Source organism: Leopardus geoffroyi, chromosome A3 (assembly GCF_018350155.1).
Source record: "Leopardus geoffroyi isolate Oge1 chromosome A3, O.geoffroyi_Oge1_pat1.0, whole genome shotgun sequence".
Lineage (NCBI taxonomy): Eukaryota > Metazoa > Chordata > Mammalia > Carnivora > Felidae > Leopardus > Leopardus geoffroyi.
In genome coordinates, this window is record NC_059336.1 from 26,378,780 (window position 1) to 26,406,311 (window position 27,532).

The window sequence follows — 27,532 nt, forward strand, 5'->3', positions numbered from 1 at the left end:
CAGGGAGACTTGGCACTTTGTGGGCAGTTTCCAGGCTCAGGTAGCAGAAGGGAGTATTTCTGTGAGGGTCGCAGGGATTCCTCAGCATCATTTGCCCCGCTGCCCGGGGCTTGGCCGGTTACGAAGATAAAGCAGAGACTGGGGTCAGCACATCCTGCAGCTGGTCCCACAAGAGCTTCCCAGGGGGAGCCGGCCTGGGTGTAGTCTTGCAGTCCCCCTGCCCCTCCCGCCGCCCCAGGCCTTCCTGGTTGTGGGCACTGGGCTGAAGCAGGCTGGCCTGCTGACAGTGCCAGGGTGTTTATCAGGGCAGGCAGCCCGAGCTGGAGACAGGGAGGACGGTGTTGACTGTGATACCATCAATTTAATTATTTAATCAGAGGCTGTGTCTGGAGGCTGTGGGCTGATGTGCTGGCCGGAGGCCGACCTAGACCCAGTGCGGGGGGTCGCAGGCCTCGAGAAGGCCCAGTTGTCTGGCCTGGTCTCTGCTGCCCCTGCTGGTCCTGGATCTATTGGTGACTGCTGTGTTTCTCCAGAGCAGTGGGTTCCCATAGGGTTTTGGCTGGGTACAGACCTGGCCTAGAGCCCTCCTCCAGCCCCCCAGCCCCCACAGTGGCACGCAGCCAGCTCCCCTCTCTGAAGGTGCTTACAGTGCAGACACAAGCCGAGATCCTGCTCCCATCAGTGAATCAACGGGAGACCGTCAGACTATGGGGTGTTCTCGTATCCCCTGTTGTTAACGAAGGACCGGAGTGGGGACAGGCCAAGCAGAGGCTCTGGTCTACCCTGGACTCCGAACCTAGCCACAACCCTCCGTGGTGGCTTGCTGTGTGGTCTCCGGCCCTCGGTCCTCCGTGGAGCTGGCAAATTGGAAAGATGAGGTCTAAAGCCCCCATTGTGAGTCCTGCAAGGCACAGACCATGTCAATCTTGCTCTCTACTCTGTCCCCAGTGACTCCAGCTGTATGCTTGGCACGTTATAGGGGCCTGCTGAATATTTGTTGCCTGAATGAATAAAGAAACAGACATTCATCAAGACCTACCTCTGAGCACACCATCCGGAGGGGATATAGGCCCACCCTTGTTGGGGACCAGTTGGGTTCTTTGTTCCTGAGGATATCCCCAATCTGAGCACCTGGGTCTTTTCCCTTAGCCAGAAAGTGTGGGGGCTTCCAAGGCTGTCCCAGGGAGCGCACCACTCGTGCTGGCCAGTGATGCGGCCCAGAACCATTTCGGGAAGCTAGGTAGCTTGCACACATTCACACCTGTAGGTGTATGTGTTGGGCCCTCCTCTTTCCCCTCCTCCTCCTCCCCCCTGCCCCCGCCTGCCTTCACCACCCCCTCTTCTCTCCTTCCCTTTTCAAATTTTAACAAATGCAGATGAAGACTGGGTCTTGGCGGGCCAGGTCCCCGTGCCGTGCCGAGACCAGAAGTGAATTAGCACACCAGCTTTCACCCCTGGGAGCTTGCCTCTGAGATGTGCAGGGAGTGGGAATGCACTCGCCCTGAAACATGCATGGTTGTGCTTTCTCCCCCAAGCCCGCCACTGCCTGCAAGGATGTACTTCACGGATCTCTTTTCTGGGTGCTGTTCCTGGCTCCCTGAAATCACAGCAGCAGACACTGGGCCGGGGTGGGGGACGGGCACACCACGCACAAGGTGCTTCCCTGCTGGGGGCTGTCACTGCCGTGGGTGAGCATACAGTCTTGTCCCACCTCATGAGACGTAGGAGATGATGAAGAGAATTTGGGTGATCTGACCCTTCTCGGGGTAGTGCCGAAGGAGGCTGCCCTCCTGTTTCTGCCTTGGCAGGTATTGGCCATGTGTGAAGTTCCCCAGAAGATGGTGTAGGGGGGAGCCTGGGAACCAGAGGAGCTTCCCCTCACGTATTCCAAGCACTGGCTTCTTGGGGCCAGAGTGATCCAGGCTGTTCCCGCTGCGGCCTCTTGCCCACACGTGGCCGAGTCTTTTCCAGACCTGCAGCTAGGCGCTATCTGAGGCTTTGGCCTATGAGTCCAAATGGAATTCTGTGTACATCACAGGTGCCTGGAAAGACACTTGGTTCAGGGGGTGCCTTCTGGGGTAGAGAGAAGACGCCTGGGAGAAGCTAGCTGTTGAGACTTTGTCCAGAGACACTGTAGTCTGGAGTTGACTTGGGACCAGTTTGTCAGTCTGTAGTCATGTCCCGTCGGTGGGATTATCTGCCTAATGTCCATCTCTCCCCCAGAGAGCATAAGCACCCTGAAAGCTAGGACCCCAGAACCCAGCACAGAGCCTGGCACAGAGCAGGTGGGGGTAATGGTCTGTCAAATGGATGCGCGAATGAAATGGTGAACAAGAGCACACACATGGGCAAGGCAAGCCCGCAGGCAGGCCCCCCAGGCTTCAGATGCCGGCCAGGCCAGGGTCCCAGGGGGCCATGGGCGGGCCAGGCAGTCTGGGCTGCAGAGGGCGGGGCCAGGCCAGGGCCTACTCCTTGATTTCTCCTTGATGTGCTTCACTGGCCTCTTGCTCTGCCCCTTCCTGAACGGAAAATGTGAGGCCTGGCCTCCAGAAGGGATGCGAGGGGGTGGGGAGCGGACATTACTCACCTCTCCGGCAGACAGGAAGCCAGCGCCAGGGGAGAGCAGAGGGTCCCGCTTCCCTCTTCCTGCATGGTCGTCTTCCTGCAGGATTGTGGGGGTGGGGATTGCCGGCCAGGGGCTGTGTGGTGTCCTGGGGCATTTCAGGGCCCCTCGTATGTGCCTCTCAGACGAGACCGCTCCTATAGGCCCACAGGACACCACACTGGACCTCTCTTCTTCCCTCCCTCCGGTGACCCGGTGCCGGCACTCCCTTCCTGCAGATGGGGAGGGTTTGGAGCCTCCCCTCCGGTGCCCATGACCAAAGGCACTGGCAGGGGGTGGCGGGGGGTGGTCTTCAGTTCTTTCAGGACTCTTATCAGTTTGGTCATGGGAAGATTGAGCCCCTGTTCCTGCCTTTGAGGAGTCAGGCAGAGAGGGGCAGGCACAAGAATGTGGGATCCCTGCCAGGCTGTAAGCCTCCTGAGGGCAGGTGTGCCTCTGTAGAAACCTATCTTAGGTTTCCCCTGGTTTCACAAATATCACATTTATTGTAGAAATTTTAGGGGGAAAAATGGAGCAAAAGAAAAGAAAAAAATACCAATATTTGGGGCATATTTTTCTCAGTCTTTTCTTTGCATATAATAAAAGTCTTGTTAAAAAAAAAAAAAAAGGCAGGGGGATTATGTAGTGTTGCAGCCACCTTTTTTTCTTCTTAATGTTATTTGCCTCTCCTGTCAGTGATGTGGCATTTTTTGAAGACTGTCCAGTCATCCTAGTGACTGGAATCCCCATTCCCAAGGCTGCTGGGTGCTCAGAGCTATGACCATGCCTTTCCTACAGGGAAGGACATGTCCTCTCCTGAGAGGGAAGTAACTTGCCCAGACCACAAGTCTCTCTGACTCTGGAGCCAGCGTTTGGGCCACTTGTGGGGAAGGACATTTGAGTTCCTCTTTTTCATTGTTTCAGACAGTGCCACGGGGGGCATCCTCAGGGTCAGGGCCCTGCACCGGGATGAGTGTCCTCTTCTGGGCATTACCCCCAGCTCTGACCATGGAGTAGCAGCTCAACTAATGGCTGTTGAGCAGCTAGTGGCAGAGATGGGGGACCAGAGGAGGCCCGTGGGAGCAAGCAGGCTGTGTTTGGTGTGATGTTGAAGGCAGGCACAGGGGGCCTGAGGCGTGCCTGGGAGGCTCAGGTAGCAAGCACGTCTGTGCTCCTCCCAGGGAGGAGGCTGGGCAGGGGAAAAGGTGCTGAATGCCAGGGCTGGGGGTTTCCTGGGTCACATGTCTCCAGAAGCTCCCCAGGACTCCAGCCTCCAAACAGGAGAGACGGGGCAGGGAGGCTGCAGCCAGGAGGATGGAGAGAGTTGGGGCCATGTCTGTGGGCCAGGTCTCAGTTGGATGTGGCCCCCTGCAGGCAGGCCCTGGCACTGTGCCATGGGTCTCCTGAGCTGGTTCTGGCCAGTCCCGTCCCTGCCCGGTGGTCCTCAGCAAGTCATTGGCTCTGATTCCTGGCTTCTGCTGACGTAGGACAGGCTAATGTGACCATTAGCCCTGAGGTCCTTGGGAGCTCTTTGAGAGAAGACCAAGGCTTCCTGCCTGCTGATAAGTAGGGCCCTCCACCGCCCAGAAACGCAGCCCGGGCAGCAGGGGTTGTCCCTCCTTTCCTCACCAGCTGGGGCTTCTCCCAGTGTGCCTCCCCCACCTCCCTGCAGCGCAGTGTGCAGGGGAAGGGGGCGGCCGTAGCCCTGCTGCCCTGCCCCAGGCTCAGTCCTGCCTCCACTCGCAACTCCTCGCTCCTTGCTGTGGGGCCTGGGGCAGTGATCTGCCCTCACTGGACAGAGAGATGAGAGCTGGGTGAGGCAGTGACAGAGCTTAGCGCAAGCCTGGGACGGGAGAGGCTCAACAAATGGGTGTGGGGCCTTTTCCTCATAAGTGGCCAGCCTGGTGGAGGGGGCTGTGCTGGAGGGCCGGGCGCCCGGGCTCACTGCCAACTGGCACGCGCGGGCTGAGGGGCTGTTGGCAGGTCAGGGCCTCCCTTGAAAGGCTGAGGGGTTCTCCTCACTGGTCCCAATTTCCAGACTCTTCACCAGCCTCACTTGGTCCCGTCCAGTCTCTCTATCTGTTCAGGTCCCTCTGGGTCCCATCTGCCACATGATCCCCATGTGGTCCTGACCACAGCTCCCTTACAGCGTCACACCAGTGTTCCTTGCTCCTGCTGTACAACACACACACACACACACACACCCATACCCATCCATCCACCCACCCACCCAGAGCCTTGCTTCTTTGGAAAGAGCTGGGATGGGAGGTCAGGTACTCACAGCTTGTCCTGGCATCTTGTGAACTCCTGTCACACACCCTGCTCATATGTGCCAGGGACCCTGAGTCCTTCAAGCCCCTGCCTCTGGATCCGGCTGACCCTGTCTCCAAGCTTCCACACAGGCAGGTAGCTAGGCAGGCAGCTGTGAGATTGTTCTGCTGTCCAAGGAGAAGGCTCCTGGGCACTGAGGATGTCACGGGAGGGTTCCCAGCAAGGGGTGGATGCTGCTCGTGCAAGGGAGAGGACAGGGGCTGCCCTGCTAGTGGGGAAGGGCTCAGTAGGAGTTGGGAGCAGGCCATTCGGGCTCAGACAGTCCCCAACACCACCCCTGTGCTCCGGATACTTAGTGTGCTCTGTGGATGGTGCCCGCCCTCTGGCAGGCCCACTGCTGGGGTTGGAGCTTTATGGTTTGCTTACAGCTGACTCCCTGGGGACCCCAACGCTCATGGTTGGGTGTCTGCCCTGGTCACTGTCACATTGGGGGAGGATTGTGGCCCCTTCACCGTGGCCAACTGGGGATGGCTTCTGAGGGACTTGTCCTGCAGTGAGCTTTTAAACTGGGCTTTCTCTCTTTCACACCTGTTGTCGTCTTGGCCCTGGCCACCCCTGACCCTACTTGTCTAAGCTAAGGCTAGAAACCGGGTCTGGGCCCCATTCTCTGGCTACAGGTCACACTCCCTCCTTCCAGAGCACGAGCTGTTTGTTCCTAGTCAAGGCTCCAAACATCCACACGGAATGATCCCTCTGCCCTGCCCTCCCCCAAGGAACAGAGAACTGGGGCCCAAGTCTTTCTGGGGATTGGCCATGGGCCACCCTGGCAGTCCTGGGTCACAGGAAAGTGTCCATCATCAGCTGGGCTGCTGGCTGCACAGACAATGCTAGGCTGTCCTGGCCTCCAGCCACTGAGGGGTGAGAGAGGCTGGGAGACAGCACCGAGGGATCCCTTTATCCCAGGAGCAGGCGGGGCCTGCACAGCCCTGGCCTTGTGTGGGCTGCCAGGGTCTTAGGCCCCCAGATGCCTGTGAGGACATTAGAGCAGGACAGACTCCCTGGCCTGGGGTGGTGAGATTGACCTGCTAAGGGAGAGGGCGACCCCCCACACACCCCTGGGAGATTAGCCTGCATCTGCCGGCCTGTCGGGGAGATCAGAGCTGTCCTGCTGCTCCTGCCCCTCGGTCTAGGATGCGTTAGACCCCAGTTCTCCATTGACCCTCTGCAGACACAGCCCTGCTGTGCTGGAGAGCATACCCAGGGTGGGTGGGGGCTGTGCAAGAGAGGCATTGCCACCCCAGCCTGTCGAAGGGCAGCTTTCTCGGGAACCAGGAAGTGACCGGAGCCATGGTGGCGTCATCACTCTGACCTAAGGACTGAGGTGCACCGAACCCAGGCTGGCTTCCGGGAAGGCTGGTGGAGGACCTTCCAGGGCCCTCAGATGCCACACACACACACACACACACACGCACGCACGCACGCACGCACAGGCTTTGGGGCCCGGGCCCTGCCCCATGAATCATCCACACATGGTCACCTGAAGTGGCTCTGTTTGCTCTTAGAACACATGATTTGTTTGGTAGGGGGGGTCGTAGGGGTGCAGTGGGCATATTGGCTGGAGCTTTGTACGTTGAGTTAGCATGGATTTCTCGCTGCCCGTGCTTGACCTAGAGGGTGGGGCCAGGGAGATGTCAGGCCTGGGAAGACACAGACCCAACCTGTCCATAGCGGGAGCACCTCCCGCTGGGCATACTTGACCAGTGCGTGTTGGGGGAGAAGCCGAAGGAAGTGGGGTGGCGGCAGAGGTGGGGACCGTCCCACGGTACAGATGGGCAAATGGAGGCCTAGAGGAGAAAGAGGGCAGGTGCCTTGGGAAATCGGGGGCCTGTCTGGGCTTTGCCACACACGCGGTGTGATCGCCGATGACTCCCCTCGGGGAGCCCCTGGTTCCTCCCCGATGCCTGCTGTGGGGTGCTTGCGCAGATCGGGAACAGTGTGCCTGGCGCCTGACACTTAGTATCTCCCCCACTGAAGGTGGCACCCGTCCCCAGTGCCCTGATGCCAGCCCTGCTCTGGCCCCCTGCCCCCAAGACCCAACTCCTCTGTGGGTCAGACACCTCACTAGGGGCTCCTGCACTGAGAGACAGGATTTCAGTTTGAGGGGGAAATCTAGGTCTGCGCTGTCTGATACTATGGCTGTAGATGGCTGTTAGAAAGGCTCCTGCAAACTGAGGTGTGCTGTGCGTGTGAAATACGCACTGAGTTTCAAAGGCGTCGTATGAAAAAAGAAGGTAAAATAGCTCAGTTTTAACACAGTATTGACTCCTTGTTGAAATAAGATTTTGACTATATTGGGCTAAATAAAATAGATTATTGAAATTCATTCTCTCTGTTTCTTTTCACTTTTTAAATGTGGCTACTAGAAAACGGGAAAGTGCATGGCTGGCTCACGTTCTGTTTCTATTGGACAGCACTGCTCTAGTCTCTGAGGGCCCGGGCGTCGGTGCCTGCCTAAGGAACGACCTGCAAAAGGCCGGGCAGGAAGGCGATGCCGTGGAGTAGAGGTGCCGGCGTCCCTGGGTCCATGGCATTAGGAGGCAAGAGCGGAGGCCGGTGGAGAGCATGGTGGGGAGCAGGGGCCGGCCTGCCCCTGGAACCACAAGGGTGGGATGGGATGCTTCGAAGGGACGGTTCGGTGGGCAGCCGGGGGCCTGACGGCCAGACCGCGGGGCGGGCACCCCGTGTGGCCCTGTCACCCAGGATGGTGGGATCCCAGCAAGACCGCCTGGTCCAACTCCTCTGTGTCCCCCGTCTGACCCCAAGGCCCTCCCCCTTCCTTCCGGGAGGAAGAGCAGGGTAGCCTGCCAGGAGCCTGGTGCTCCTGGGAACTATGCATCATGTAAACATGGCCCAGGCCACTGGCCTTTGTCAGAGCAGGCGGGGACCGGCCCTGGTGAGGTGCACACCCAAATTCAGAGCGCAGGCGGAGGAGGAGGAAGGGCCGGCTCTGCAGACTCCCTGCGCCTGCCCTGGTGTCTACTCCTCCCAGCCCATGGTGGGGCTGCCGGCTCCAGCCCTCTACCCCCCTCCTCCCCCCAGCCCAGCTCTTTTGTGTGTGAATTATCGATGCCCCCTCCTCTCCCCCTCCTGGCCGCCACTGTGACAGAAGCCCACGGAGGAGGGGGCGCTGCCTCAGCCGCCGCCCCTCTGGCCGCAGAAGGCAGCCCGCGCTGGGCATGCCGGGTGGCGCGGCCACAGGCCCGGCCCGTGGTCTCAGTGGTGGGGTACCTTCCCACCTTTTCCCAGCCCGCCCTGGGAGCTGGTGCGGGTCACCCACTGGGAGAGGGTGCCGCTGGCTGCGGCCCCAGAGCCCGGTGTGGCGATTGGCGGCTCGCACAGAGCCGGGCTTGTGCGGGCTGCGGGGCGCTGGCGCCCACATAAGGGCATTGTTTGCCGAGGTAAAAGGGGTTTTTGTCTCCTTCTGGAGACGGGACAGAGGGAGGAACAATTTCCCCCATTCATCGCTAATTCCCCCATTGGAATAGCAGCACATCGCCCCACGTTAAATAGATGGGCACCTCGGCCCTTCCCTGCCCGAGGCGTTCCGGGCACAGGTGGTGGGCTCCGCGTCCTGCCCGAATCGGGAGGTGTCCTTTGCCAGAGCCGGGGAGGCCTGGCTTTGTGGAAACGTTCAGAAGGGGTGCACCCCCCAGCGGCTCCCCTGCGGCCACTCAGGGCGCCCTTCTGTCTGTTGTTCACACACAGTCACAGGCTGGGGGCAGTCTCACCCCGCTGGCGTTGTTCTAGGCTCCGGCGGCCTGGCCTTGGGTGGGATGCCCGTCCTGCCACAGCAGCACGGATGAGGACCGGGTAGACACAAGAGGGTCACTTCCGGCCAGGTCTGGGACGGGTTGGACCAGAACACGTGTCCGCCCGGGGAGACCCGTGGCCGGAGGCCTGCGCCCTGGAGGGCCCGACTCCCACACCCCGTGTGTCAGGGCCCCTGCTGCCCGTGGGGCCAGCTGGGTTCTTTTACAGGGTCATAAAGTGTCAGAGCCCAATAGGGCGTCAGCGGCAACTCCCTGGACTACAGATAAGAGGAGCCAAGGAGGCGGGCTGTGCCCAAGGTCGGGAGACAGCGAGGCCCGCACCTGCTCCCCCTGCCCTGGCCCTGCCGGCCTCATTCGGGCACGCGTTTGAGTACGTGCCTATATCTCCTTTAAATCACACTGTTTTGGAGGGAGTGGGGAGGAGGGAAGAATTGGGACCGGACCGGAACCCAGCTTGCCTCAGCCTGGGGTGCTGACGCTTCTCTCTGTTCCTTCTTTCCCCAAACGGTGCCAGGCTCTGCGGGGGCGGGTACCAGCCACCTCAGGACTGAGCTAGGGGGACCGACCCAGTGGGGCTGTGGTGGGCCACAGTGAGGAGACAGCCTGGCTTGGGCTCCAGTCCCTGGGCTCCTCCCAGAGGGAGGATTGTGGATCGCTCCGAGACTCCGGCTACCTTCCCCAGTAAGGAAACTGTTGGCTCCTGTAACCGAAAAGTCTAGGTTCTTCTTTGGCTTTAGGCAGGGATGGATATAAGGGGGATTTATTCCTGACAGCTATTCAGCCCTGCCAAACGGGCTCAGCAGCCCTGGGGGCTTGGGGGAGCACTTCTTTCCAAACATTTCAGCCAGAGCCGCAGGATTGACTTTCACGGGTCCAGCTTGGTCACATGCCCACTGACCGCCGGGATGGGCTGTGCCAACTGGCCAGGCGTGGGGCACATACTTCCCCCTGGAAGACTCGGGGTGCCCTCCCCAGAGGAAGGGGTATGGGTTCTGGAGAGGCGGGAGTGATCTGGGCCCACCCAGCACAGCCCTGCTGACCCTGGGTCTGCTGGGCTGGGGCAGCTTACGTGGGGAAGGGGTGCTGGGCACAGGCCACAGACGTAGTATGTCAGAAGGTGATTAAAATGGTCTGGGAAAAGTAGGTAAAGGGGTCAGCCTGTCAGAGCCGGGGCAGGGAGGTCTTACTGAGAAGGTGACCTTGAAGCAAATCCCTGAGGGGGAGAGGCAGCTGGGGACAGAGTGTCGGAAGAGGGAACAGCAAGTGAAAAGGTACGCAGCTGGCGCAGCTGCAGTGGTGGCAGCAAGGGGCCCCCTCTGGAGGGAGTCTGGCTTCCACTTAGGGGGTTGAACTCTGTTCATGCAGCTGCCGCTGCCTGGGCAGGGCGGGGGGGGGGGTGGGGGGGCTGACGGATGGATACACTTACCCCCTTCCCAGCAGCACCTTTGCCTCCACCAGGGTCAGGGGCCTTCTCCCTAGTCCCAAGGCCTTCTCAGCCTCCTCCCGTGAGGCTTCTTCCATGGGCTGCTTCTTACAAAAAGCCTTCCCTCCTTCCCTCCCTCCTGGTGTCCCTCCCTTCTTGGGAGGAGTTCTGGAGATGGGGCTCTGCCGTCGGGGCTCAAGGGCCAGAAAGCTCACGACTGTCTTTTTGGGGCCCAGTCTCTTCTGGAGCCCTGCGTCTGGTTTTTTGCTCACTGGAGTATGAGTCGCCAGGACAGCGACCACCCTCTCTTTTCACTGCTGAGTCCCCAGTGCCCCTCATGGGCCTGACACCAGGAAGTGTTCAGGCAGGGAAGGGACAAGGGTGGGAAGAGCATCCTGCGGGCACTGGCCTCCCCCTCCTCCTCCCTGGCCCACCTCAGATTTCGCACCCGGGCTCTGGCGGGGCCCTCGGAGCCCCTGTGTGTAGGAAGCAGGTGCGTTATGAAGGAAGACAGCGGGGCATAGAGAACCAGCTTTTTCTTTTTTAGCACCTACTCTCTACGCCAGTATTGTCTACACCTCATGCATCCTGGTTTACTGACAGGAGACGCATTTGGAAAGGAAACCAAGGCTCAAGGAGGTAAAGTGGCATCTTCAAGGTGACACGGCCCCTCTGCATTCTGCCTAAAACCCACAGCCTCTCCAGTTGGCAAAAAACGGACCCGAGTGGGAGGCAGTCCGGCAACGTGGGTTGAGGGTGGCCCCGGCAGGATGACGGGGAGCACACGCTCGAGGTGGGCTGTGTGTGTGGCTGGCTTTCCCTGCCCCCCCGGGCGAGGTGCGGAGGTGGGAGGGCCTTGGCCTGTGGCGGGAGGAGGTGGGAACAGAGCTTGTGAACTGGGGCCCGCTGGCCTGCTCAAGGTTTTGGGGTTCTTTTGGTTTTGGGGGGACTTTTGTGGTGAAATATGTATAACATTAAAATCTTATGTTACGTTTTAACCATTTTGAAGCGTACAATTCAGCGGCATTAAAGACATTGACAGTGTTGTGCAACCAGCACCGTTATTTCCAAAATACAGTGTTCCTCACCCCAAACTATATCCATTAAGCAGCAGCTCCCTGTCCCGCCTCCTCCAGGCCCTGATACGTTTTCTGTCTCTATGCATGTGTCTAATCCACACACTGGGTGGAAGGGGACTCATTCAGTATTTGTCCCGTTGTGTCTGGCTTCTTTCACTCAGCATAATGCTCTCGGAGTTCATCCGTGTTGTAGCGTGTGACAGTATTTCATTCCTCTTTAGGGCTGAACAATATTCCATTGCATGGATAGACCACATTTGGTTTGGCAAGGTCTTTCAAAATGGAAATAATGTAAGTCAGTCATTAACATTTTAAAATCTGGATATTTACATAATGGTGCAGATTTCCGGTTTCTTCTAAAAACTCAGGATGCCTGGTCTGGACTCCTGGCACCTCCTGGTCCCACCTGCGCAGCCACTTCCCTTACTGGACGAGAGCAGCCTCAGAGTCCTGGGAAGAGGGTGCTGCGTTGTAGTCAGAGCCAGTGCCTATGGCTGTCTGGCTGAGCAGCAAGGATGCACAGCCCTGGGGCCACCCTGGGCTCCTGAGCTGTGGGAGGCTGGGAGTAGGCATGCATCCCCTTTCCCCCTTCCACCATAGGTGTCAGGCAAGGGAGGTCCGTCCTCCCACGACGAAACCTAGTCAGAGAGGCAGGTGGTTGGGGTGCCACCCGTGGGCCCGACGCCCCTGCGTTGGGACAGTGGGCTCACTGTGTGCAGAGCATGGTGCCTTCCTAGCAACCCCTCCTTCCAGAAGAGAAAGCCAAAGCCCTCCAAGGTCAAGCAGCTGGCCTATTAGGAATGATGCCAGGGTGTGAAGTCTCACCTATAAGGTAGGCTGAGAATGGGCACCTGCCAGAGCAAACAGGGGTTCACGTGATCAGTCAGTATGGGGGCCCATCCCTGCCTTCCAGCTCCTCAGCTCCAGAAGAGGCTCCTGCATGTGTGGGGGCTTCTAGGCAGCCGTCAGAACTCACCCTGGGCTGGGCAAAGGAGGCACGAAGTATCCCCAGGAAGGATGGGCATTGGGCTGTAACTCCTTCCCAGGGACAGCGGAAGAGGAGGCCTGCCCTGAGGAGGCCGCATTGAGCCAGGCCTCGAAGGTAGACTGAAATTTTCTGAGTTAGAAGCAACATGGCAGGCAGACAGCAGAGCCTGAGCCCAAGCAAAGGCCTGGAGATGTGAGGTCCCGCGGTGGCCAGGAGGGTGGGGTCTGGACTCCAGAAGTCAGGGGACTGAGAACACACCCAGCGGGAGTCTGGAGGATAGTCTTCAGGGGTCTTTGGAGAGTAGGAAGGTTATGGAACAAGAATAGGCTGGTGCTGGAAAGGGGTGGGGTGGAGGTGGGTGTGATGAAGGGAAGGAGGGCAGCCACTTTCCTGTGGTTTGGTAATGAGCATCTGTCCCTCCGGGAGGGCTGGCACCTTGGTTGTCATTGTTACTTTGTTTCTCAGCCTGGGACTGTGCGGGCATGCAGTAGGTGCTCAGTAAATACTGCCGGGCAATTTGTTCATTCTGCCAACATCTGCGCTGGTCGCTGGAGATCCTTCTGGAGGAAAACCAGGCCCATCTGTGATGGAGGAGGAGGGGGGTAGCGGACTCGTGGTGAGGTCCTGGAGGTTGCAAGGACGCAGGCCCAGGGACTCTGGGGTGTCGTTCAGCAAGCAGGGAGCTGTGGGGCGGCTTTGAGCAGAGCCTGGAGCTGACCTGCAGGAGGATGAAGGGAGTCGTGGCTGCCCGGAGGAAGAGGAGAAGGAGGGGCAGCCTGGCCCAGGGGACCTGCGGCAGCCAGGGGGGGAGGGGTGCCACTTCACCACGGCCTTTCCCATCCCCCTCTGCCCCCGGCTCGGCTGCTTGATGGGCAGCCCGGCCCCGCCCCCGGGCAGCCGGGAGGCCAGCGATTGGTTGGGGCGCTAGAGCCGCTCGGTCGCCATGGGGACGCTCTGGCGGTGCGCGTGCCCAATGCCCAGCCCCGGGGACTAAATCTTCATAATCTGCTGGCTGGGAGAGTGGGGGTGGGGTCTTGCGCGACCCTGGCCTGGGGAAAGGGGTGGCTTGGGATGCGGTCTAGGCTCACTGTGGTTCCCCCCTCCCCCACCAGCTCTGGGTCCTGGTGCCGAGCCCCGGGGGCACCTGGGCGCCACCGGGAACCGCTCTGTACTCACCTGGCCGTGACCCCGGGAGCTCAACCTGCTTTGGCCTCCGCCGTCTCAGTTGATCAAGCAGGAGGCTGGGCCTGGATTGGGGAGAGGGGCCTGGAATTTTATCTGAAAATGTCTAGCCCCTCGGTTGAAGTTTGTCCTCCCAGGTCCCCCAGGCAATATTGTGCTCTCCGCAGCAGGGGGCGCCCTCGGCAGAGCTTTGTTGGGTTGTCACCTCTGGAAAGCAGAGATAGCCTAATGAGATGCCAGGAATGCAGCCCCCTGAGCCTGCAGCCCTGGCTCAGGATGTCCAAGGCCACCTGACCTTGCACAGAAGGCAGCTCTGGGGGGAGCGGGGGGGGGGGGGGGGCACTGTGTGTGTGTAAGCTGCCAGGACTAGGCAGGGCCCACATGTGGGAAGAGTGGGTAACTGAGGGGGGGGGAGGTCACAATGGAGGCATTATCCCTTTTTCCTTGGGCAGATGAAGGAAGCTGAGAGCCCACTGTGGGGAGAGGGTGTGAAGGGGCAGGGCAGTGGCGAGTTAGAGGAAGAGGGGGATGCCGGTCAGGCCCCAAGCCAGCTCTGGGTGTCCAAGCACCTCTAGCGTGCAGCAGGCTGGTCAGACCTGAGGCTGCAGCCCCTCGGTCCCAGGCCCTTGAGGCTGGGCCTCCCTCGAGCCTGGATGTGGTGTCACGGGTGTGGAGTGCAGGAGATCACTACGGGCGCTCCACTCCTGATGGCCTGCTTCAGGCAGAGGGGCTCTGCCCCTCCATCGGGCAGGGGCACAGCTAGCCTCTTCGACAGCAGGGCTCACCTCTTGCCCAGAGACGCCTGTGAGGACAAGACGGGGCAAGTATTCCCTGTGGCTGCCGTGGCCGCGATCCCCCAGGGCGCGTTAGGGGGCAGGAGGGGCTGAGGTGGAGCCTCACACCCAGGCCTCTTGTTCCAGATGACTCCTCCTCTGAGAGTGGCAGCGGCAATGGCTCCTCCACCCTGAACCCATCCACGTCCAGCAGCACGCAGGGCGACCCCGCCTTCCCCGAGATGAATGGCAACGGCGCCGTGGCCCCCATGGACTTCACCGCCACCTCCGAAGATCAGCCCATCAACCTGTGTGACAAGCTCCCGCCGGGCGCAGCACTCGGCACACCATCCTACCCCTCGGACGGCTGTGGCACTGATGGACTGCGGAGCCGCGTCAAGTACGGGGTGAAGACCACCCCTGAGGTGTGTGGGGCTGTGGGCCCGCCTGAGATGTGAGCCCCCTGCTTCCTGTACACGTCAGGGCTGCACGAGGCTGAAATGACATTGTGTGTCCCCAGAGTTGTGATGCCAAGTCAGGGAGGAGGCTGTGGCTGCTGTCATTTTCCTGGGAAGGCTCTGGAATAAGAAATCACACAGTGTGTGACCTCAAGCAAGGCCTTCCTTCCTCTGAGCCTGTGTCACCATCTGTAAAGAGGGGTGGGCCCCACCTTAATGAAGGTAGCGGGTGACGTGTGGCCTATTTCCCTCAACCCCCAGCACAGAGTCTGCTGCAAATTACAGCAGCAAGTGGCCGCTTTCGGCACCAAGTCCCCACTTTTCTCGGCTACTCTGCACGCCTGTCCCCATTTTACAGATGGTGCGGAAAAAGAATGAGGCCTCTGAAGCCCCAGGGATGTGAACGTTTGCAACTCAGTAGGCCAAGCTGATGGGAGGCGGGGGTGGCCACCAGGGAAGGCTGGCCAGTACAGGTGCCCCCACCACCGGGAACTCCCTCCTGCTTTCTGCCCCCCACCCCCCTCCGCTTGCACCTGCTGCCTCTGGGCCACGGGGGTCTCCTGCAGTGGTGCGGTGCATCACTGGGCACTTGAACTCTCTCTGTGCAGGAGCGTTTTCTCCTGCCGGGGCCGGAGGAGGGCCAGAAGTGACTCATCAGAGCCCTACGCCCCTCCGCTCCAGCCGGGTACCCCTACACAGCTTCCCTCCCCTCCCTGGGCCTTTCTCTTCTGCAGAGGGCGTAGGGCAGGTGCCAGTGCTTGCCTCTGATGGCCTGTCTCACGGGAAGGTTCTGTACAGATGAGCAGGTGTTCGGTTGTCACTGTGTGCCTGAGCTCAGGCCACGGAGGTCAGACATAGCTGCCACCTGCACTGAGCAAAGAGCTGCGGAGGGGGAGTTTGCCGCCGTGAGCTTAGGCCACGTGTGTGGGCCAAGGAAGTGAGATGGGAGCACCCGTGCCACCAGCAGCTTGTGTCTCGCGGTTTCTGTCTCCCCTGGCCCTGGCAGAGGACTTGGCCGAGGAGCAGCTTGGGAATGGGACTGGCCCGGGGCCTGGAAGGTCTTTCGACTCTCCACTGCGAGTCTGTCGTGACCCGGCCGGAGGACCTAGGTGTCTCTGCCCGTTAAAGTCTGTGTGTGGATCAAGAGTTGGGCACCAGGCCGGGGGCCCTGGGAGGTGGGTCACATCTCCCGTGGGATGGTCACAGAGAGTCCTAGTGGCCGCAGCCGATGCAGGACCGGGCGCCGGTCAGTGTCCATCTTTATCCGTTTGTTCTTCAGCGAGAGCTGTGATCCCCGCAAAAAGAGGCTTATTCTCTGAGGTGTTCATGGGGTGGGAGTAGGCAGCTGGGTCCCTCCTCTGCTGAACGACACGGTGACTGCCTGGGGAGCTGGGCCTGGTTCCCACTCCCCCTTTCTGCACACACCCCCTCCCCGTGATGGGGCTCACGGTGTCTCCCCAGGAGTGGCAGCAGACAGGGGAACCCCAGCCCAGGAGTTTCGGGAATGCGCTTTGCCTGATGGACCTGTCGCCTTGGCTGGTTCCCTCTCCCAGCCCGTCTGTTCCTCCTCCCTGACAGACGGTGCTTACTCGCTGCCTGTGTGACAGCTCGGTTGCCGGCTCGGGCTGCGGCTCCTTGGGGATCGGGGAGGAAAACCCCAAAACCAGACCCAGTCTTGGCAGAAGCAGAAGAGGCTGGGAACCCTTCCCACGAGTGCCCGTCCCTCACACGATGCGGCGGGTCGTGCTGTGGGCGCTGTCGCCGAGTAGAGCACTCACACGGGCCCAGACCTCTGCTGCCCTGCCTGCTGCTGCCCCTGGGCATCTCCATTCGCGGAGGAAGGGAGTGGAGAGGGGAAGTGACACAGGACCTCGAAACTGTGGCTAGCGTGGCGGTTAGGTGCGCTCACCATCCCGGTGCCCGAGCTCTCCGTGGCTGTCGGAAACCACGAGTGGGCCTGGTCTGACCCTCCGGCCCCTGCCCTCTCTCAGTCGCCCCCTTACAGCTCCGGGAGCTACGATTCCATCAAGACCGAGGTCAGTGGCTGCCCTGAGGACCTGACGGTGGGCCGGGCCCCCACGGCGGATGACGACGATGACGACCACGATGACCACGAGGACAACGATAAGATGAACGACTCTGAGGGCATGGACCCTGAGCGCCTCAAGGCCTTCAATGTGAGCGCCGTGAGGGATGGGCGGGGTGGGGGCCGGGGCCACAGCTGCGGCGGCCCTTCCTACAGCCGGTGTCTCCCACAGATGTTTGTGCGTCTCTTTGTGGACGAGAACCTGGACCGCATGGTGCCCATCTCCAAGCAGCCCAAGGAGAAGATCCAGGCCATCATCGAGTCCTGCAGCCGGCAGTTTCCTGAGTTCCAGGAGCGGGCCCGCAAGCGCATCCGCACATACCTCAAGTCCTGCCGGCGCATGAAGAAGAACGGCATGGAGATGGTGAGCCCCTCGTCCCCGGTCCACCTGCTCCCTCTGCGCCACCCCCCCCCCCGGGGACTCCTGGGTGGCCCCCCTGGCCAGACACTTCCCCTTGACCCTCCCAATGCCCCTGGGAGCAGGAACCACGATCCCTCATTCTCAGAGGAGGGAAGCTGAGGCCCAGAAAGATTACGCGGTTCCATAGATCACGGTCCTGGAGCGCACACGCCAGCCCTGTCCCAGCCACCTCCAGGGCAGGGTCTCGGTAAGCCCCAGCACCGGCCCCATCCCCGTTCTGCCTGCAGACGAGACCCACACCTCCCCACCTGACCTCGGCCATGGCAGAAAACATCCTGGCGGCAGCCTGCGAGAGCGAGACGAGAAAAGCAGCCAAAAGGATGCGCCTGGAGATCTACCAGTCCTCCCAGGTACCTGCTTACCCACAGCTGCCCAGGCGTTGTTCCTGGCGTGGCAGGGGTGAGAGGGTGACAGTCATGCTGGAGACAGCTGGGGACAGGGAGAGAGAGAAAGGCCGTCCTGGGACCCAGACGGAGCTGCAGTGGGGCAGATGTGGAAAGTCAGAGGGCCCGGTCACACAGGCCTCACAGACCTCGGGAGCCCGGCCTCTGAGAGGGTTTTTGAGCCAGGCAGGAACGGATCGAATCTGCCCCCCAGAGAGATGAGCAGAGGCCCATAGCTCAAAGCCCCCTTCGGTTCCCACTCTGCAGGATGAGCCCATTGCCCTGGACAAGCAGCACTCCCGGGACTCTGCAGCCATCACCCACTCCACCTACTCACTGCCAGCCTCCTCCTACTCCCAGGACCCCGTGTATGTCAACGGTGGCCTCAACTACAGTTACCGCGGTTACGGGGCCTTGGGCAGCAACCTGCAGCCCCCTGCCTCCCTCCAAACAGGAAATCACAGTAACGGTGAGTGGGGGGACCCGGGCTCTCTGGCTCCCTGACCAGAACCCAGGTCTGTGTGTATCGCAGCCTGGAGAAGGGGGCAGGGCAGGTGGGGAGGCAGAGGCCACGTGGCACAGACACCCGCCCCGTTTCACAGTCTTGGCCAGTCCTCAGGTTGGACGGTGAGGAAACCTCAGCTGGTTAAAACAGAGCATACCAGTCCTTTCTCGCCTCCGAGGAGGCTGCCCCAGCGCTCGACTGGATGCGCTGCTGGGCCTCTCCCAGCTCCGGCTCCTCGCAGGCCATTGCAAGCACTGAGTTGCAGCCAAGGTCCTGCTCTGAGTTGAATCCTCTCCACACACCTGCTTTACCCCCAGTGACCAGAGCTTCGCGAGGTGGCCGCTGGCCCAGGTCACTCGGAGTTGGTAGCAGAGCCAGCATCAGGCCCGGGCACGGCCCAGTTCAGCAGCTGTGGCCTGCGGGGGGCCTGTCTAGTGGCTCTGGGCAGGTCCTCGCCTTCCCCAGGCCTCAGCCCTTGCCCCTGCCCCATCTAGGAGCCCCATCTAGGTCACCTGGGGTGACAGTTAACTCTCTGTTCCCCCAACTCCAACCCCTTAAGCTGGTGATTCCCTTGGTGCCCCTGCAGTACTTCCCAGGGGCCTCTGATGCAGACAGGACATAGCCCAGTATCGGAGAAACGGTCCCTGAGAAGACGCAGACCTCCCTGTGGAGTTAGGCATCACCCTGAGTGGGAACTAGCGTGGGGACCTGAGGCCCATTCACGCTGGGCCCCACTTGAAGCCGGGGTGGGAGCAGCAGGGGAAGAGCAGACTCGGCTGGTGGAGAGCAGCCTGGCGGCCTCGGGGAATGAGAGGGGAGTAGGTTGGGGGGGCGGTGACCTCAGGGCTGGGTGCTTGGAATTGGTTGTGTATGCGGTGGAAGCCACTGATAGGTTTTAAGCAAAGCAGGGCTGTGAACTCTGCTCTGTCTTCGTGGTGAGATCTGAATCAGAAGGGCAGGAGGCAGCGGCTGTGTGCAGTGAGGGTCCTTCAAAGCCAGAGGGGGGAGGAGGAAAACTGAGGGTGACCCCAAGTTGCTTGAGGAGTAGGTTGGAGGAAAGTACTGCCCATAGGCCAGGGAACTTTGGTTCTAGGTCTTGGCTGAACATGCCTGAGAGTTGCTCTCAAGCCCTTGTCCTTGGCTTCAGGAGACCCCTCAACGTTCCCCGGGCAGCAAGGGAGGGGCTGGCCCATACCCACGGCAGGAAGCCCAAGCCCCCTCTGCTCACCTTGCCCCCCACCACCAGGAAGTGTGTGCAGGTCCCCGGAAGATTCCTGCCTGGGCTTAACTTCTCATCCCTTCCTAATGCCTCTTAACCTAAAATAAGAGGCTGCCTGGCCTTAATCCCTGAAGCTGAAGCCGGAGTGGCCAGCCCCAGTGAGAGGTGGGACCACTGTCCCAGAAGGGTGGCTTTTCTTCCAGGAAGAAGAGCCATCTGACCTCTAAGTAGGGACTCTATTAGAGTATCTGAAGACAGGCCCCAGGGCAGAGAAGTTAGGACCCCCTAGATATACATGAGGAGCGTGAGGCCAGTCCTTTCCAGGCAGCAGGCAATGGTGACAAGCCCCGACCTGGTCCATGCAGTGTGACCCCTCTCCGGGCTGCAGCTGCCAGGGAGGGTGCTGGGCCTGCTCCCCTCTGTGCCCTATTCACACCTGCCAGAGAGGCTCCAGCAGCAGCCAGATCTTCCTTTGAGGGAGGCAACTGGCTCTGCCCTTTGTGCTTCCCGGGGCCTCCGTTCCCTTCCATATGCACCCTCCTTCCTTAGAGGTGGGTGGCGAGGTCACTGTAGCAGAGCTCTGCTCGTTTACCTCCCGGCCTGGGGCAGCACATGCCCTGCAAGCACTGGGTTGGAGTCCAGCAGCTGTCCACAAGCAGCCGCCCCAGCCCTCCCGCCCTCCCGCCCTCCCTGGCAGCAGCCAGCCCTGCAAGGGACCCTTCAGTCAGACCGGTGCCTTGGCAGGGCGATGTGTTAGCCACTCGGAGCTCCTCGAGTTGCTCATCAGGTTGTCATCGGGAGATGCAAATGAGCTTAGATAACATCCGCTTGGCCCCCTCTCCTGGGGTGCTGGGCATCTCAGGCCCACTCCTGCCCCTCCAGCAACCACACCTGAGTGTCAGCACTAGCGCCTGCGGGAGGATGGCTCCAGAGCAGACTGGCTGCAGGAAATAGGGACATTCTCCTCTCTGGGCTCTAGCTACTGTCCAAGAGAGACAAGAGGACAAGGCTCAGCAATGGGAGAGAGAGGAACCCCAGGGCCCGGTCACACCAACTGTGACAGGCGGCTCTCGCCTTCATTGTCTGGGAGAGACTGGGAGCCGCTCCAGGGGAAACCAACCCTCCCCTAGCCCGGAGGCAGCCCTGCAGCTTCCAGGAGTCTGCGGAGGCACCCCTGCCTGCTACGTGTCCCCTGCAGCCCTCTGGCCAACAACAGGGGAGCCCATCACCTGCTTGGCTGCTGTTTCCAGCAAGTCGCAGCCCTCCTTCTTCCTCCTGCATTTCATTTGAACAGACTTAGCTGCTCCCTTGACTCTCAATTCCAAGGACGGTCCTTAGCAAGCCAGTTCCAAGGACCTGCTTCTTGATGTCCACGTGCTCCGGTCAAAGAGGAAGCAGCCCGTGGGACAGGTGCACCCCCCCCCCCTCGGGTTGCACCAGCTTCCTTTAGCAGCAGGTCCTGCTTCCAGTGTCAACCAGCAGGTCACTTCCAGGCACGACGTCTCCACAGACTGGAGCTTGTCCATCTCTCTCTGCAGCAGCATAAAAAGTGCCACTGCAGATGCAGTAATGAGTGAAGCTGGCTGTCAGAACCCACGGGGTAGTGGGGAAATGGCTGATAGCCAAGGACAGCCTCACATGCCTGCCTGCCAGGGTGAGACCACCCGGGGTGGAGGGTGGGTAGGCAGGAGCGGGGAGACGGCCCCCCGAGGAGGCTCCAGGTATGCTGCTCCTCCTCCTCGCTCAACACCTCTCAAGAATGCTTTTCAACTCCCAGGAGCCTCCACGTCTCCTGGGAGCCCGTTCAGAAAGCCGCCCCCCCCCACCCCCAAACCTGTCTGGAAGCCCTTTCCCAGTGGGCCTGGCAGCTCACGGCCACGCGGAGTGTTTCCCAGGCGGGGCTCAGCCTCCCAGCAGCCTCCTCCTGTTCCGAGGCTCAGGGACGTTGAGCTGCCTGCAGAGTGGCAGAGCAGGCCTTGCATTCAGGCACCCATGGAGTGGCCTGGGAAAGGCAGAGAGGAGACAGGGCCTGGTGGCCCCTGCCTCACATCCTCCCGTCTGTTTCAGAAAACCTCAGTCTCCTTTTTTGCCGCCACCGTTTGGAGGGTGAAGGGGCCTTCTCCAGATAGCACCCCTAGGTCCTGTCCTGACCACTCCGACCCTTGCACACCTGCCCCACAGCATGGACTTTCCCCCTGCTCAGGCACAGAACACCTCCTCAGAGGAAGGGGGATTCTGCAGCTCCTCGGAAACAGGCTTAGCACCCACAGCACCTTCCTCCACGTGGCACTCCGTGCCAGGCACCCCATGCCAGGCACCCCGCCCCCGCAAGGCACCATCTGCCCGGCCTGGCCTCAACCTCTCCCACAGCCAAGCAGGGCACCTGGCCTTCTCCACCTGGACAGAAGTCCCACTCCGGTCTGAGCACCCGCGCGGCTCCACTCTGGACTCCAGGGCTTTCCACACACCCGTGCCTCTCAGGGTGTCGGGTGCCTGCTGAAAGGTACCCTCTCCCGGACAGCCTCCCGGTGCTGGGAGGAACAGCACACCTCTCCGGCGCACGCAGACGCTGATAGCCCACGGCCGTTCTTCCAGGGGGAGCTCTGCTTCACCACAGTGCAGAGAGGCAGGGCAGTTCTTTGCCTTGAGGCCTCCCCCTCGCCCGGCTGCCAGAGCTGGGATATGTGCGCGGTAGGGGAGCGCTGTCCGCCTGAGGGTCCCCAGAGAGCCGTGCAGGTGGGAGCCGGGCTGGGGAGCGAGAGGGTCAGAGCCCCACGCTGGCTGATGTAAAAGCCCGTGCCCCCACCACGTCCCACCCTGCCCTAAAGGCAGAGCCGAGGGCCCACATTCACCATGTGATCTCTGGCAAACCTCGACCTCCAGGTCTCTGCTTCCCAGCACACCCCCCCCCCCCCCCGCCGGGCCACATCACCGACGAGGTCCCCTTCCTTGAGGATCGCCCCGAGGGTTAACAGAGAAGCCCATGTTTCGTCTGCTGGCACCAGGCCCCATTCCGGGCACTGGCATACACCCGTCAAGAGGCCCAAGTGCCTGAGTCACAGCAAGCCCCCAAGACAACACAGAGTGATGGCCTCCGGTGCCATGGGAGGTGTCGCCTCCGCTCCTCACCCACACTCTCCCCTCTGCAGGGCCCACCGACCTCAGCATGAAAGGCGGGGCCGCCACCGCCTCCAGCACGCCCACACCCACGCCCTCCAGCAACAGCACCAGCAGGACCATGCCCACCGCCCAGCTCAGCCCCACGGAGATCAGCGCTGTGCGGCAGCTCATCGCCGGCTACCGAGAGTCCGCGGCCTTCCTGCTGCGCTCTGCGGACGAACTGGAAAACCTCATTTTACAGCAGAACTGACCCGCGGCACCTGAAGCGCACTACCCTAGGGAAGGAGGCCGGCCCGGCCCGGCCTCCTGCCTCACCACTTGGTACATTTTGGTTTTTGAAAGAGGTGGGATCCAAAAGAGCGGTTTCTAGCCACACGCCAAGCACCTGCGACTTTGGGCACAAGGACACTTTTTTTTGGAATCTCACCACACGGGTGCTCTGACCTGCTTGGAAGAGGCCATGGGGCAGCTTTGGAAGGGCTGGGGCTCCCCTGACGAGGCGCTGGGGACGCAGCTCTATTTAGAATCATCTTCGTGGACCCTGATGTTAGAATCCCACCCCCAGATAATTACCTTTCAAGTCTTAGGTGAGCAGAATTGCATATTTATTGAGAAAAACAAAGTGGACCCTTTCTTCCTCTCCCCTTAGTAATTTATTTTTCTGAAAATGGATTCTTTTGTGTTTGTACAGATTGCCAGTCTGTGTCTGTCTGATCAGAAGGATGTATCCCTGTGACCTAACATTCCATATCACTACACTGGCGCGGGCTGGGGGAATGGCAGGGCGGGGTGAGGTGGGGCAGGTGCCGGGCTGGCTGTCCCCTTGAGCACCCGGCACAGCCAAGCCGCACAGCCAAGCCGGAGGACCTCGCCCACACCCAATGCAAAGCAAAGGCAAAAATGGCTCCCCCACCCCCACCCCACAGAAGCCCCCGTCACACGGTCACCTGTGTTCTACCTCACACTCCAGCGTGGGCTTTTTCCAGGATGTGCCCTGAGCCTGTTCTGAATGGCTGTCGCCCAACTCCCCCACACCATGTGTCCGCCTGGGAGGTAAGTCCAGAGGGGTGGCCAGGAGCTAGAGCCCAGAGAGGGCTTGGACCCTCATGAGCAGCAGCTCGCGGGCACCTGCCCCCAGGGAGCCAGGTCTGAACACTTCTCCACACAGGCCCAGAGCCCTCAGACACCTGCCAGGAAGGGCCTGTTTCTTCAGGGTGAGCCCTCAGCTGTCAGGTAGCCACCAAACAGGAAAAAGCAGCTGCGAGCCCCTGGTTGGACTTGGCAGCTCCCGTCCTCCGTCCCCGTGGTTGGAGTAAAGGAACCATCAGAAGTGGAGAAGCCACTTGGGTTCACCTAGGACGCACCCTTCTCGTCAAGGGGCCAGTCCTAGAAGAAACCTGTAATCCCTGGAGTGTGAAAAAGGACAAAAAGAAAAGGCTGGCCCGGTTTCCTTCCTCCCCGATAGGCACTTCTTCTTGCTCAGTGCAATACCTACCAGTGCTGCTAAAACCAGGGATTCACCCAGACCTCAGAAGGCCCAAGGGGCCTCTCCATGCAACACTCCGTAGCCATGACAGCAGCTCTCTGCTGCTTGCCCCTGCCCAGAGCCGGCAGAAGCCCTCTGTTGCCTTTCCTCCCTCAGAGCAGAGAGGCCCCAGGGGAGCCAGGGCTGCGTGGACCCTAGGACGGCCACAGAGAGCCACTCGACCCCAGAGCAGGCGCCCCTTCCCAAACCAGCTTTCTGCAGCCAACCGCCTCCCGGCACCAGCGGCAGACCACCCTCAGGAGCGCCAGGGAGGGGCTCCAGCGTGGAGGCCCCAACCTGCCTCGGATCCAGGCCCGAGCTGCGGGCCCTGGATCCGGAACCCTGAAAGGTAGGGTGCCCCGCGCCCCGCCCCTTGCTTACTTCCAGCCCCCAGCAGTTCAGGGTGGTTTTTTCTCTCTCCAGTGGCCTCCAACGCCCTACCCAGCCACAGCACCTCTGCCTTCCATCGGACCCATCCCCCGGCCTCCGGTCAGGGCCAGGACACCCGAGACTCCCCCTTAGCACAGCACAAGCTCCAGTGCCCGAGGCCTGTCCCCCAACCCGGCCACCCACATGTCCAGCCCCACCTGCTCAGTGCTATTCCCGGTTCAATTTGTGTAAATATTTTTGTGAGTGAACAATACTACAAAGTAATCAGCAGGTCTTTTGCAAAACGTTCCCCCAGGCAATTTGCGAAAATCCTAAAGTTGAAAACTGGCAGAGACAATCGCCGCCTTAGAATTCTTGATACCAACTGCGTGTCATTTCCCCTCCCGGAGGCAGGACCCAAGCCAGGCACCGCGCGCGAGCGCTTGTCTCACAGACAGGAGACAGGCAGGCTGGGAGGGGCTGCGCCCGCCACCCACACGCAAGGGATTAGAGCTAAAGATCAGCATAAGCTCCAGTTGGAAGTCAGCTCTCCTCAGCCGGCCACCTCGGCCTGCCTTAGCACTGGGCAAGAGCGCAGGCACACTCGTGTGAGAGGAAGGCCCCGGGTGCTCGTGGTGAAGGCCCGCAGGGGCTCCCCGCGGCCCCTCCGGGACAGTGGATTCCGTCGCGGTGACCCCACCGCTTGGGTGGGCCCCTCCGTGAAGCTATGCCTGAAGCCCTGGTCATGGCAAAATCAGGAGCAAGTCACTGTGTGGAAACAGGACTCCATTAGCTAGTTCAGTCAGGGACCTTGTTCTGTTTTGCGTTTGTTTTTCAAAGATGCAGCTTCAACCCCTCCCCACTCCTGACTTGGAGGGCACCAAAGAGCTGGTTCGGCTGGACCTAGCTCACTGCCGTCCCTGCCGTCCCACCCACACCCTCACCCTCACCCCCACCCCCCACCCCAGGGACTGCCTTCTCCTAAAGGGAGCTTCCAAGGCCCTGCCCCGCAGCCATTTGAAATTCTGACGGAGGGCCTCGGGGGCGCAGATTCATCATGGGGGATCCTAAGCCAGAAGGTAACTCAAGACTTAGAATACACCAATTCCAGAGTCTTTGCAGGGGGCTAATCCCAGCAGAAGAGTAGAATCAGGAGAAATGGGAATTTGGTCTTAGTGGTGGATAACTAGTAGACCAGTAATGGTGTGACCCATCTGAAATTCATTTTACCATCACCTCCAGGACAGTTTATACCCAAGGGCAGTGTTGAGGGGGAGGGGGACCGAAGGGGGCAAGGGGGCGAGCAGGGTTTTCAAGGATTTCAAACAGGTGGAACCCGGCCATCCCTATTCCCAAGGGCCACTTACGACTCCAGGGGTGGTTACAGGATTAACTACCAGTTCATTTTCAAAATGCTGCTTTGAACTCAGAGGGTTGATACTTTTAATTTGTAATTTTTTGTAAAACTTTTTACAAGATAGTAAAGTATTTCACCAGAATACCAGTTTCAATCCGTCCATGGTCTGATTTTTATATAATTTAGTGGTGCTTTAGAAACTTTGTTTTTGTTGTTTCTGAGCTAAACAGCTCAATCCTTTTTCGCCTGTATCTACCTAAGACCAATGTGAACCTTTGTATTTTTGCTCCTAATTTTGGACTCAGTGAAAGTGTACTGTTTACATGTACAGATGCCCCCGTCCCTGTGTGTTCCGCAAGACTCGCTCTTGAGGAGGAAGGGGCACCTCACTAAGCTCATCTGCTTAGCAAAGCCACAAAACAAAAACCTCTCACTTTTTACCTGTGTTTCCACCTAAAAACAAAAGCAAAAACCCTACGCCACATAGAACTCAGATTTGCTGAAAAATACTTTTCTAAGCTCAGAAAAATCTCCGTGCGTCAGATGGCCCACAGGCCTCTGTCACGTGGTCCATTGAGGAGCAGGGGTCAGAGCAGACACTTCCCAGGGGCTGCCGGCGGGGCACCTGCGTGGCCTCTCGGAGAGCGCGAGCAGGACTTGACTGCAGGGCTGTGGGCCGGTGTAGTTCTTCCAGCAGCCCGGGAAGTGGGGAGGTCAAGATGACCCTTGTGACCTTCAGGGTCAAGCCGCCCAGGATTCAGGGACGACCCAAGAGGCTGTCAATCCTCTGGCATAATTTAGACATGTTTCGGAAGAGCGCAAGTTCCCCATCCGAGATGAGGTTTTAGGACTTGCCAGTGCAGATGGTACAAACATTTCTTCAGGGTTCCCCTGGAGGCAGCTTGTTCGCGAGGCATCACCCTCTGAGGAGGGGCAGGGGGCTCCAGACGGTAAGCATATGGCACTTGAGACAAACAGCGGGCGGCACCAACTTTTAAAGGTGACTCTTTACTACTTAATCAATGGCTACACCTCTAAATTATATTTTTACAGATATGCACCTATGCAACTTAACGTGGCTCTTCTAAGCAGGTGAGGACTTCCTCCTCAACGCTCTATAAAAATTATTTGTGTTCTATATAGTGAGTTTTTTCCAGTAAATGTGGCTTAATATTTTAATTCTTAGACTGTGTCTTCTTTATGTGATGCAACTAAATTCTGTTTTGTTTGTGGAATGACTAGCACAGGCCAAGTCCCTCTCCCTCACTTAACAAAAGACCAATGAGCTGTTAATCGAGCTGTTATCTCCATGGTATTACTTGCTAAATGCACTGATTTCATAAGTATGTGGAATCCCTTTTCTTTTGAATCTGTATATCATATATAAGACTGAATCTACTTAATAAACACTGAATAACAAATCAGACGCTTCATTCCCACCGTGTCCTCTCAACGGCCCTGCCAGCCGACCCTCTCCCGCAAATCTAGTTCGGCACCGACAGACATGCCCTTCTGCTAGGAGACCACCTTTTCCCGGCCCACGCCCTAGCCCACCACCGCAGGCCCTCAGTCAACTGTTCTCGAGCAAATAATCCTGTCATTTCAACAGCTAGCCGGTCAGAAAGAGAAGGAAACGAACCTTACTGGTACTCATCAGGTATCAGGTGCGGGAGGCACCTTCCCGGGGGTGCACACCAGTCACCCAGCAAGGTCCCTCACACGTGGCCTCTGCCCTCGCCCCAGCGCGCAGCTCTTCGCCGGCCGAGACCAAACTCACACGGATCGGCCCCGCTAAGTGCTGGCTTGGAAACCTGAGGAAACACCATCCCTGATCCTGAACCTTCTGCACTTGACGTCCGACTCAACCCCAAACTCCCAATCCCACTTTAAGGGAAAAGGGTAGTTTACCTGTGCGCAGTCTTTTTTTCATCCTACATAGAT

At 59.7% G+C, this 27,532-nt stretch overlaps 1 protein-coding gene and 1 long non-coding RNA gene across 8 annotated transcripts in view; one reads left to right on the forward strand and one right to left on the reverse strand.

The window, feature by feature from the left end:
* Positions 1-27,017, forward strand: part of NOL4L (nucleolar protein 4 like) — a 127,910-nt gene extending 100,893 nt beyond the window's left edge. For all 7 annotated transcript variants that reach the window (XM_045444914.1, XM_045444916.1, XM_045444915.1 and 4 more), the window contains 6 exons: positions 14,296-14,573; positions 16,598-16,783; positions 16,865-17,056; positions 17,341-17,463; positions 17,764-17,965; positions 22,370-27,017. In XM_045444914.1, coding sequence (XP_045300870.1) covers positions 14,296-14,573; positions 16,598-16,783; positions 16,865-17,056; positions 17,341-17,463; positions 17,764-17,965; positions 22,370-22,590 — 1,202 coding nt within the window. In that variant the 3' untranslated portion in view covers positions 22,591-27,017. The remainder of the gene's footprint in view (positions 1-14,295; positions 14,574-16,597; positions 16,784-16,864; positions 17,057-17,340; positions 17,464-17,763; positions 17,966-22,369) is intronic.
* LOC123580318 lies at positions 12,305-14,040 on the reverse strand. Its single transcript, XR_006703245.1, has 2 exons — positions 13,370-14,040; positions 12,305-12,911 (listed from the first exon to the last, which is right to left on the reverse strand). It is a non-coding gene; the product is annotated as an uncharacterized LOC123580318 (long non-coding RNA).
* Positions 27,018-27,532: the final 515 nt, after the last annotated feature.